The sequence below is a fragment of the Prionailurus bengalensis genome, chromosome B4 (genome assembly GCF_016509475.1).
Source record: "Prionailurus bengalensis isolate Pbe53 chromosome B4, Fcat_Pben_1.1_paternal_pri, whole genome shotgun sequence".
Lineage (NCBI taxonomy): Eukaryota > Metazoa > Chordata > Mammalia > Carnivora > Felidae > Prionailurus > Prionailurus bengalensis.
Window position 1 is genome coordinate 136,082,810 of NC_057358.1, and position 11,966 is coordinate 136,094,775.

At 60.2% G+C, this 11,966-nt stretch overlaps 1 protein-coding gene across 1 annotated transcript; it reads left to right on the forward strand.

Annotated features, from left to right (window-relative positions):
* Nucleotides 1-665: 665 nt before the first annotated feature.
* Nucleotides 666-11,654, forward strand: TSPO (translocator protein). The gene is made up of 4 exons (XM_043562832.1): nt 666-755; nt 8,834-9,044; nt 10,576-10,714; nt 11,213-11,654. Exons 2-4 carry the CDS (start codon nt 8,863-8,865, stop codon nt 11,399-11,401), a joined length of 510 nt encoding a protein of 169 aa, XP_043418767.1. The 5' UTR covers nt 666-755; nt 8,834-8,862; the 3' UTR covers nt 11,402-11,654.
* The last annotated feature ends 312 nt before the right edge of the window (nt 11,655-11,966 follow it).

Sequence of the window (11,966 nt, forward strand, 5' to 3'; positions counted from 1 at the left end):
TGGCTCCTGCAGGCTGAGGGTCCCTCGGCCCAAGGACAGACTCTTGGCTTCAGCAATAAAGCAGCACCTGCAGATGAGGAGGTGAGGGGTCCAAGGCCTGGGGCTGGACATGCTGGGCCCATCAGGGTGACTCTGACAAACTGGAGGTCACCTCTGGGCCGTGATGGTTGCAGTCTCCCCTCACTGAGTGCCAAGCGTCTGCAGGGCTCCCTGCCCACACTGCTCTGTGGCATCCTCATTTTACAGATGAGGAGATGGAGGCGGAGAGAACCAGTCACAGAGCGGCTGAGCCAGGACTAAGAGTCCAGCCTGCCTCGTGCCCGGGGTACCAGTTTAAGGAAGCGGGGTACTCTTCCGGGGATGGGGAGCCAGGGCTACTGTATAGGGGTGTTCGGGGCTTTGCTATCAGGGGGCGTAATTCCCCTCCCCGAGGTCGGGCCCTGTTGCCCCATTTTATAAACGGGAAAGGTGAGGCTCAAGAAGAGAAGCGACCTGCCAGCCGGCGCAGCCGGGAAGGTCGCCAGGGGAAGGACTGGGGCTGACGGAGCCTCGGGCGCAGAGGCGGAGACGGAGGCGTGCCTCGCTGGCGGGAAGGAGGCAAAGAGTGAGCTCTCCGGCGGCTTCCAGCCAAGCGGGGCGGAGCCGGGGCGGGGCGGGACCGGGGCGGGGCCTCGCGGCCGGGGCGGGGCGGGCCGGGGACCTGGGCCGCCGCCTCCCGCCGCGCAGTGCCTTCCCGGAGCGCGTCCCCGCGGCTGGTGAGTGGGGCCCGGGCGCCGAGGGGGCAGCGGGCGGGGCGGCCCAGCGCAGGTGCGACACCCGACGGCGCCCGGCCGCCTGCGCGGGGGCCGGGGGCGACGTGAGGCGGGAGGAGGCGGGCGGGAGCGGCGGGGCGGGGATCCCAGGGGCGGCCGTGGGGCAGCGCTAGGGGCTCGGCCGCCGGGTCAGCGGGCAGGGCGGCCCGGGCCCTGACCTCCGCGGTCGGGGCTGCCGTACGGCGGGGTTCCGGTGGGCGAGCGGGAGACGGAGGGGGAACTGGGGCAGCCTCGCCGGGGCCGGGCCCTCCTCGCCCCGCCCCGGCCCTCTTCGCCCCGCCCCCGCCCCGCCCCTCCTCTCCGCGCCCCTTCCCTCCCCTCCCCGCCGCTCGGGTCTGGAGGGAAGCGCAGCCCCCGGAGGGACCGGACGCTCCCGGCTCCCGCCCATTCCGCAGATGTGGAAGCAGGGGTGGGGATGGGAGGAGGGCGAGAGTGGCTGAGCGGGGTACCGTGAGGACCACAAAATGCCCGAGAGACCTCAGGCTGCTGATCAACTTGAGACACTCCATTTCTAGGGGAGGAAACCCAGGCCAGATTGGGAGGTTACTTGCACACAACCGGTTAAGGCCCCAGAGGGCCTTAGAACTGGGTCCCAAGATTCCCAGTTCAGTTCTCAGGTGCGCTGTAGCCTGGACAGAGGTCTGGTGTGGGCAGAACATCGCCTAGGACCTGCCTGTCCCCTGGCCCTCCTGCAAAGGAGCTCAGAGCCTGGGTGGTGGTGGGGGGCTCCCGCTGTGAACACACTGCCAGTTCTGGGGTCCACCCTGCTGGCCTGGCCCGGCCTGCGAGCCTCTCTGGCTGGCCTGCTAGTGCCCGATGGTACCTGGTGCCGGCCGCGAGCTCTAAGGTGGATGGCAGAAGGGGCTGGGCTTGGGCCTGCCCTAGGGGCCACGGACTGGGGCTGTTCCAAAAGGGTCATGGGGCTAGCAGAGGGTCAGAGGAGGCTGTGCACAAGAAGGGTGCCAGGGTGCCTGGCACACAGCAGGCTGCTGACCGAAAGGCCTAGCTGGAGGAATGTGGGCCTGGAGCCTCTTCCTCTGCGGGCAGAAGTGGGGAGCCTCTGTGGGGGATGCGGGACAGCAGTGGCCGATGCCTCCTTCATGGAGCAAGGGTGTTTGTCCACTTGCCTCGAAAGGAACCGGGGAGCAAGGGGTGGGGGTAGCAAGCCTCTTGGTGGAGCAGGGGGTAGGCTGCCTCTTTCCATCTCTAGAAGGCTGCACAGCACACCCAAAGGGAGTCTCTGAGGGAATCCTTTGAACTGAGGGAAACTGAGGCTCACCCAGGGGCCCTTGTCCGGGGTCACACAGTGACAGCGGTGGAGCCAGGGTTTGAACCAGTGTGGTTCAAAGCCTTGCTTCCTCCACCAGGCTCGAGAGGCTACTTTCTCCACCTGCTGTGTGTGTGTGTGTGTGTGTGTGTGTGTGTGTGTGTGTGTGTGCCAGGCACACATTTGTGCCTGGCAGTGACTGAATAACAGCTGGCTGGATCTGCCAGAAGCCGCTGACAGTGGGTTCCTTGGGGTGGGGTGGGGGCTTGGGCTCAAAGGGAGGGAGCCTTCTTTTTGCTTTTTCAGTATTTTATTTTCAAATCTGTTTGTCTCTCTTTTTTTCAAAGTTTATTTTGAGAGAGAGGGAGGGAGGGTGGGAGAGAGGGGGGCAGAGGGAGAGGGAGAGAATCCCAAACAGGTTCCACGTCCATGGAGCCCCACGCCGGGCTTGATCCCAAGACCCTGGGATTATGACCTGAACCAAAAACAAGAGTCAGATGCTTAACCCATTGAGCCACCCAGGTGCCCTATTTTTTCTTTCTTTCTTTTTTTTTTTTTACTTATATCTGATTATGCAAGCCATGCCTGAATATGCTCTTTGTGTTTAAAAAAGTAGTCATCTGCCCCATAAAGCAAATACCCCCTTGTCACTCCCAGCCTCACCCCATCCCAGACCTCCCAGGTCACCAGCTGGATGGGGATCCTTCCTGACCTGTTGTCTCTTATGCTGGGCACTTTCATAATGAAGAAGATTCACAAAGGTTATGAATGAGGAGGATTCGCTGTGAGTCATTTAAAAGTAGAAAGGATCGGGGCGCCTGGGTGGCTCAGTCGGTTGAGCGTCCGACTTCGGCTCAGTTCACGATCGCGCGGTCTGTGAGTTCGAGCCCCGCATTGGGCTCTGTGCTGACGGCTCGGAGCCTGGAGCCTGCTTTGGATTCTGTGTCTCCCTCTCTCTCTGCCCCTCCCCCGCTCATGCTCTCTCTCTCTCTCTCTCTCTCTCTCTCTCTCTCTCTCAAAAATAAAATAAACATTAAAAAAAAAAGTAGAAAGGATCTTCTGTGTCTCCTTCTCTCTCTGCCCCTCCCCTGTTCGCACTCTGTCTCTCTCTGTCTCTCTCAAAAATAAATAAACATTAAACAAAAATTAAAAAAAAAAAAAAAGTAGAAGGTTTTAAAACAAGTCCCTGGCCAGCGGTGGCTTGAGTGAGAAATAAGGCCGAAGAGAGCTGGGCATAGCTGGGGAGGCGAGGGTGGGAATCAGAGAGACAAAACTCTTTTTTTTTTCCCCTGGGGAGCAGTTTCTGCCACCCCCAGGGAACAGGAGGATCCCCTGAGACTCACTAGCTCAGTCCGCATTTCACAGATGGGGACATAGAGGTTTAGGAGGTGAGATCTTAGGGCCAGAAATGGGTCTGGAGTCTCTTGGCCAGGAGCGAGGCATCTTAAGGACAGGTCCTGACTCCCACCCTGAGGGGAAAGGAAGGATTCAGATCCTATAAGTGCCGCCCCTGGGCCAAGGTGGGGTCTGATGCCCTGTGGGGGCTGGGACACTGGTGCTGGGACTGGAGAGAGTGAGCCTGTTGACCCTGACAGAATCTTCTGACACTGGGCAGAGGGTGGGACCGCTGAGGCCAGCAGACTCCCAGCTCAGGGGTGGGGGTGCTTTGGGCCTCAGAGTCACACAGATCTGGAAAATTCTGCGACTCCCTGTGCCTCAGTTTCCTCATCCGGACGGCGGGAATAGTAACGTCCACCACGGAGGCCGGGAGGGTGTGGCTCAGGGTCCCCGGAAGAGAAGCAGCTGGTCGCCTCCCCTGCAGCCACTGTGACGAGTTGAGTGAAGTAATGACCAGCAGCATGGGCCTGGCCCACAGCTTGCCACCCTCCAAACACCACCCATGATGCTCATTCCCCAGAGGCCTAGAACCTTCTCCTGACCCCAGGTCCTGAGCCCTCTGTGTTGGAAGTGCTCCTCTGGGAGTGGCCCCTGGCCGTCTGTGAAGCATCTTGCCCCATTTAGCGCCCTGTGCCTGACTGGCTGATGTTTTCTCAGCCTTGGGTCTATGCCACGGGGCTGTTTCTTCCCCCGGAGGAAATGGGCTGAGTGGCCCCAACACTGGCAGCACAGCGCCTCGCTCATCTGGTCCTCGCTTGGGCCTCCCCATGACCCCATGAAGCCGGCCGGGCAGGTTTTCCACGCAGCTGATCAGCCCTCAAGCCCTTTCCCAGCCTTGGGTGCTCCCTCACCTTCCCCAGCCCTCCCTGGGACCCCATCCCAGAGCAGACCTCTCTCAGGCCAGCCCAGCCCAGCCCAGCCCAGCCGAGCGTGACTCAGCCTGGTGGGTCCCCCCCACCGTCGTCGGGTGATTCAAGGGCTGAGCAGTCCCCGAGAGGCCACAGGAAGCTCCCTGCCCGGGCTCTCTGCGTGGGAGGCATCTGGCCTTTCTGTGTTCGACCTTCGGGGCGGGCAGACTCTCAGATCCCCTAGGCCCAGTGAAGCATAACCACAGCCAGGCTCTGGAAGGTGCAGCCGGGGGTGGGGGCAGGAACACGGGCTCAGACCCTACTCTGTCCCTGAGGCCTCAGGGAAGCCACCGCCCTCTGGTGGCCCTTGGTTTGTCCTGTACCTCAGGGACCGGGTTGGTGGGCTGTAGGGCCCGCTGGCCCTGTGAGCGAGTCCTGTGTGGGATTTCCTGGGCACGGGCTGGGTGCTGTGGCAGGGTGGCACGGGCGCCCCTGCCCACAGCACCTTGGGGAGGAGCATGGACCCACGCGGCAGTGTGAGCACGCCTCGGAAACATCACGGTCAGGGAAAGAAGCCAGGCCCCAGAGGCCCCGTGGTGTATGATGCCATTTACATGAAATGTCCAGAAAAGGTAAATCCACAGAGACAGAGGGCTGGTTACCAGGGGCCGGGGGAGGGAGGAGCAAGGAGTGTACGGGGGTTCACTGAGGGTTTTGAAAACGTTTTAGAACTTGGTGTGGATGGTGATTACACGACATTGGGAGCGTAATACTGTCACCGAATTGTGCGCTTTAAGGGGTTAATTTGACGTCATGCAGACTTCACCTCGATTAAGAAAAAAAAGTAGGAGAGAAAAAAAAAAAAAAGCCAAAACCCGGGACCGGAGCCACTGACAGTCTCAGAGCAGGAGTCTTGTGGTGGAAATGGAGGCTCGGAGGCTCTTGGTGGCACTTGCAGCGGGGTCTGGGGCCCGGGCTCAGGGCCTGATGCAGTGACAGATGCCGAGCGTAATAAGCTTGGGACGGTGCAAGCTGTTATCCAAACCAGGATACTTCTTTTGAACGGTCTACTTGGAACCAACTTGGGACTTTGTAGAGAAGTTATGAAAGTGGTACCGAGAGTCCCCACGTAGCCTCCACCCAGCTGGGAAGTCACTGTGGTGTGGCGCTCGCGACCACAGACCCCCAGTCACCCTGAGGAGACTTGAAGTCTGACATTCAATGCCTGACCCCCAGCCCCTCCCCTCGGTGTCCGGGCCTCAGTTTCCCGGCCGGCATGTGAGGATCAGGATGGTGTGAAGGCCTCCCACCTGCTCAGCCATGTCCCAGTCTGGGGGAGACCTGGGGCACTGACCACAGCTCCTGGGGTTGCCAAATGCTGTCACTTTACTGTGGATCCAGCATATTTGTTAGGCGGGCTGGGCTGTGTCCCCATTGCATAGATGAGAAAGCAGCTAAGAAGGCCCGAGCCCATCACATGTGTCACATGTGTCACCAGGTCACATGCTGGTGAGCCCAGTGGGACGGCTGGGTCCCAGGGCTCTGCGTCCAGAGTTCCACATCCACCTGGCAGGAGCACAGGGCCAGGGGTCCTGTCGGTTGTGAGACAGAGCCTCAGGCTCACCTGTTCTGTGCTCTCTGGAAACCAGAGGGCAGCGCAGGAGGGCGGGGGAGGGAGGAATCAGTCAGTCCCCAGATGGCAGAGCTGGAATCTGCTAGCACTTTCTCGATTGTTCCCTTTAAAATGACCTTCATGGGGCGCCTGGGTGGCGCAGTCGGTTAAGCGTCCGACTTCAGCCAGGTCACGATCTCGCGGTCCGTGAGTTCGAGCCCCGCGTCGGGCTCTGGGCTGATGGCTCGGAGCCTGGAGCCTGCTTCCGATTCTGTGTCTCCCTCTCTCTCTGCCCCTCCCCCGTTCATGCTCTGTCTCTCTCTGTCCCAAAAATAAATAAACGTTGAAAAAAAAAATTAAAAAAAAAAAAATAAAATAAAATGACCTTCATTATAGACGTTTTGGAAAACAATAAAGACGGAATGAACGTAGCGTTGTAAATCCCACTGCCAAGGGCAGCCCATAGAATCCTCAGCTGCCCCTTGCAGAGGGGTCCCCGGCCGACGCCTGTCCTGCTCTGTGCCACTGGCAGATGGGATAAGATGACATTGTTCCCCGCAGGGCTAGGATTGAAGGGTGGTGGGCGGCCAGTCGTTCCCCAGCAATGTTAGCTTTGTGATTATGACGGTTGCTAACATCTTCGTGAATCTGTTACAGGTTTTATTTTTGTGTTTTATTATTTTTTTAAGTTTATTTATTTACTTTGAAAAGGAGAGATCACAAGCAGGGGAGGGGCAGAGAGAGAGGGAGAGAGAATCCCAAGCAGGCGCTAGGCTGTCAGCATAGAGCCCGATGCGGGGCTTGAACCCACCGACCATGAGATCATGACCCAAGCTGAACTCAAGAGTTGGGCGCTTAACCGACTGAGGCACCCAGGCACCCCAAATCCGTTACAGTTTTTTTAAAAAAAATTAATGTTTATTCTTGAAAACAAAATTTTAAAAAATGTTTATTTTTGAGAGAGAGAGAGAGAGAGAGAGAGAGACAGAACATGGGCAGGCAAGGGGCAGAAAGGGAGACACAGAATCTGAAGCAGGCTCTAAGCTCTGAGCTGTCAGCACACAGCCCGACTCGGGGCTCGAACTCATGAGATCATGACCCGAGCTGAAGTCAGATGCTTAACCAACTGAGCTACCCAGGCGCCCCTGTTACACTTTTTAAAATGCTTGTTTGTGTTATTTATTTATTTTTAATTGGGATCATTCTGTAGTCAATTTTATGTTCTTTCCTCACTTCTGTGGAGAACAATTTTCACGTTATGAGAGTCGTCAACAGCTGGCTTTGGGGGTTGACCAGGCCCTGATGGCTCCCCATTGCCTCCAGAGTGAGCACACCCCCCCTTCCCTGCACCTGCTCCCCCGCAGCCCGACCCCCTCAGCCCATGCCCATCATTCTCTTCACCCTGACCACCCCCGCCCCCGTGTCCCTGTGAAGGAAGGGCGCACTGTGCCGCCACGACCTTCTTTTCTTTGAGCCTGGGTCAGGGGTGCCCTTTCTGACTGAGGTCTGTGTGCCTCTCCGGGACCCCCACTCCGTCTACCCTGGGCCCCAGCCCCTGCCCCAGGAGGCCGTGCTACAGGTTTGCTGAGCTGAATCTGGGTGGGTGGCTTCTTATCTCCTGCATACAAGCACCCCCAGATTCTCCAGTTAGGATCAGGCTCTGTCAGCGGGAGCCCAGCCTCCTCATTTTATGGGGGGGAAACTGAGGCCCAGTCAGGTTGCTCACAGGCTTAGAGTCCCACAGCAGGTGCGGTCAGAGCTGGCCTGAGATGCCCCCAGCTGGGGGTCCCCCTTGCTGTCACTCTGGATTCTCAGCCCCAGTGAGCAATTCAGTCTGCTGAGAGCCTCACTGGCTGCTGGGCGCCTAGTAGGTTCTCCGAGACCTCAGGGCTGCGGGGTAAGGGGGCGTAGCTGTTGAGCACAATGTACAAGCCTGATGACTGGGTCCCCAGCCCTTGAGGTGGCAGCATCCAGGCCTGACGCAGGGGGCCTTCCTTGCCCTGAGCCCTGCCAGCCTCTCAGGGCCGCCGAGGGGACCTCACCAGCCTTGAACTCTTGCTAACTCCTGTTCTTTCCCACCCACCTCCTCAATGAGCCTGGGCGTCATGGAGGGAGCAGCTTCTGGACTGGGCAGAGCCTGGCCCCAGAGTGCTGTGTGACTGCTTTCCCTCTCTGGCAGGCAGGGCAGGGATGGTGATTTTAGGGTGGGCCTGAAGGTTGGTGGTAAATTACCTGTGTACTGGGATGCTCCCCTACTGAGCTTGGCCTTGGTAGGTAGGCAGTGTTGATATCCCATTCTGCAGAGGGGGATACAGAGGCCCAGAGGGCTGAAGTGATTTGCCTGAGGTCACAGTGAGTCAGTGGAGAGCCAGGGTTTGAGCCACGCTCTGTGTGATCCCAGCTACTGAATGAATGAATGAGTGATGAGAGAATGAATGAATGAGAAGTACTAGAACATAAAGTAGAGGGTGTGGACTGATGCAGGCTTCCTAGGGCACGGAGCTGTCAACTGGCCTGGGGAAGAAGGGTCGGGAAAACTTCTTGGTGGAGGAGACACGGACTGGTCTTGAATCCAACTTGACAGGAGCCCCAAGGTCAAGGGTGAGGGTAAGAGAGAAGACAGGGCCCTGGCCGCTGAGGCAAGAGCGGAGGTTGGGGCCACCTGTGGGGGCAGGGGTGACCCCAGGCTCCTGCCAGTCAGGGCAGCCTTCTGGGTTGGGGGGCAGGAGTTTGGGTGGAAATGCATTCGTTGGAGCCAGTGCACTCGGCTGGCAGGGGCTGCCTGGGTGAACCTGGCCCCTCCCCGCCCAGTGCTTGGGGAGGCCTCGCCCCAGTTCTGGAGTGCTGCCCCGCCCCTCACCCCACCCCTCACCCCCACCCCTGTCTTCTCTTTCAGAACTTTCCAGAACAGCAGCCGCAGCAGCAATGGCCCCGCCTTGGGTGCCCGCGGTGGGCTTCACTCTGGTGCCCAGCCTGGGGGGCTTCCTGGGCTCGTACTATGTCCGCGGGGAGGGCCTCCGCTGGTATGCCGGCCTGCAGAAGCCCTCCTGGCACCCGCCCCGCTGGACGCTGGGCCCCATCTGGGGCACCCTGTACTCGGCCATGGGGTAAGTGGGCGGGGCCGTCCTCCCCCTTCCGAGCCTTAGAGCTTCTCCACGTGCTCCTGGGGCCGCAGGCACCGTTTCCTGGCCGGGTTTGCCAAGCGAGGGTGGAGGCAGCTTCGGGACCGTTGCTCCAACAACTGAACTTTCTCCTCCAAGGCCTCCCGGGAGGGGCGGGCCGGATGGCGCAGCCTCACGCTGGCACCCTGGCTGTTTTCGCAACTCTGGGGAGTGGGGGTGGGGTGGGGGAGAGCCTGGCTCAGGGTGTCAAGTCCAGACCTGGGCGGCTTCCAAGACCCACGGCGGCAGCAACAGGAACGGCAATTCTCGCAGCTGCCGTTTGTCGAGCACCTGCTCCGTGCTAGGCTGGGTCTGGGTTAATTTGCAAGGCCGCCCACTTGACAAGGGGTCTGGAGAAGACACACAGCTAGCAAGTAGGGACCCTGCAGGAAACCCTGTGGCGAGACGGCGGCAGCTGGGCGGGTGAGGGCACCCTCCTGGTGGCTCTAATGGGAACTGCTACCGGCCGCTGCGGCCTGCTTCCTGCCCTGGAATGTTCGTTGCCTCCCTGCATCCTGAGTCTGTGCCAGCCCAGGGTGGGGCTGCAGATGCCAGGCGCCCGGGGAGCAGGTGGCACAAGCCAGGCTGGATGCCCCCCGGGGTTCTGATGGGACCGAGACACACGCAAGTCCGCACAACCCGGTATCACGTGGGCATCACCCCCAGAGTCCCAGGCCCTGCCCAGTCAGGCTCCCAGCTCTTCCTGTGTCCTGCTTTCTCCTCCCCAATCCTGGCCCAGGCTTCACTATGTCTACCTCATCTTGCTTCAGTCTCCAGGCCTCCCACTCCTTCTTGGCCTTCCTCCTCCAATGAGATCCTGATAAAGCACAAATGCGACCCTGGTCTCTCTGTCGTGGGACCCTGCGGAGGCTCCCTGTGACCCTGATGAGGTCGAATCTCTCACGGAGTAAAGACTTCGGGCTCTGGCCCTGGCCACCCGGATTCAAATCCTGACTTTGCCCGCTGGTTGCCTGCTAAGGGGTCTTAAGGGAGTCACTTCACCGCTTTGTGCCTGAGTTTCCTCACCTGTAAAAGGGGGGTGATGATACTGCCCACCTTCGTTTATCACGAAGATAAAACAAGTCAACGCTCGGAAAGTGCCAGGGCAGGGCCTGCGTGTGTAAGAGCTGGAGGACGTCACCTGTACCTGTGCCGGTCCCATCCCGGGCTGGGCCAGGAGCCTCTTTCTCACTTGTGTGCCTCACGTGCTTTCCTCTTCGGAGCCTGATGTTAATGATGGCAGATATTTATTGAGTGTTGCATGTGCCAGGCGCTGACCGAAGCATGGCCAGTGTGTTAACTCACATCCCGACAGCAATCCTGTAGAGAGAATGAAGGCCCAGAGAAGTCAAGCAACTTCCCTGAGGTCACAAGGCAGTCAGCGGCAGAGCGTGCCTGAGCCGTCACTGTGTGGCCCCATAGGTGAGCTTTCGCGTCTCTTCCCTGCTGGTGCCCTGACCCGTGGCCTCTGTTTCAGGTATGGCTCCTACATGGTCTGGAAAGAGCTGGGGGGCTTCTCGGAGGAGGCTGTGGTTCCCCTGGGGCTCTATGCCGGGCAGCTGGCCTTGAACTGGGCGTGGCCTCCCCTCTTCTTTGGGACCCGACAAATGGGTTGGGTAAGTGTGGCCTTGGCCAGTCCTCTTGGTCCCTGGAGATGGCCTGTGGAGGAGTGGCCTTTCCGTGGGGGACATGGGGCATCACATCCTAGATGGAGTGAGGGTCTCGCGACGGGGGCGGCTCATGGTCAGGATCTCTCAGAAGCTCAGGGGGCCGGCAGCCCTCCAGGGCTGCTCCTCCTTCAGTGAAGGGAGCACTGCGGACTCCTGATGGAACCAGACGGGCTGGCGGGCTTGGTTGGGGGGCCATTGTATGCTGAACACAGCGCACCTGGTGATGTGCCTCCTCACCCAGCAGGGATCGGGCGGGGGTGATCGTTCCCATTTCACAGATGGGAAACGGAGGCACACAACGAGGGAGGGGCTTGGCCGGGTCGCTTAGGGGTGGAATGGAGAGGTGTTCCCTCGATCGCCGCCTATAAGCGGCCAGCTGGGACGCACGTCTCGTGGCTACGTGAGCCTCAGGCCTCCCTGACCTCTCTGCCCGTGTCTCTGCAGGCCCTGGTGGACCTCCTGCTGACGGGTGGGCTGGCGGGAGCCACGGCCGTGGCCTGGCGTGGGGTGAGCCCACCAGCCGCCCGCCTGCTCTACCCGTACCTGGCCTGGCTGGCCTTTGCGGCCGCGCTCAACTATTGCGTGTGGCGGGACAACCACGGCCGGCGCGGCGGCCGGAGGCTCGTCGAGTGAAAGCGCGCCTCGTCCGAGGACTGTGGCTGCCCGCCGGTCAGGTGGTGCCCGTGGTGGTGGCTCTTCTACTTCCGTGGCCATCGGGCCTGTAGGTGTGCCCGGGTCTCAGCCCCAGGGGGCTCACCACCCGCTTCGGAAGTGCTCTAGGCCAAGCTCCTGCCCCAGAAACAGCGTCCTGTGCTTTCTGCACCTGCTCCGAGCAAGCTCTCAGAACGTGGAAGGTCATAAGGCGAATAAAGTTTTTAACCTCCTGGCAGTGGCCCTCTTACTTGGGCAGGGGCTGCTGGCTGCGGGTGGGGGCGGGAGGGACTCATCCTCCTGCGGGATCTGTCCAGGCTGCACCATCCAGACGGGGCTGGACCAGGTCAGTGCTCACCCACACACCTCGCGCCTCCCCCCCAGACTCTCTGAGAGGCGGGGTGTCTTGCCTGGCCCAGAGCAGCCTGGGTTCAACCCGGAGCCCACACCGGCTATGCCGCGGCTTGGCTGGCGTCCGGCAGGCTGGGACCTCAGTCCTACCCACTCTCTAAGCCCCCCGGGAAGCTCAGCCTGGGGCGTGGGCCCA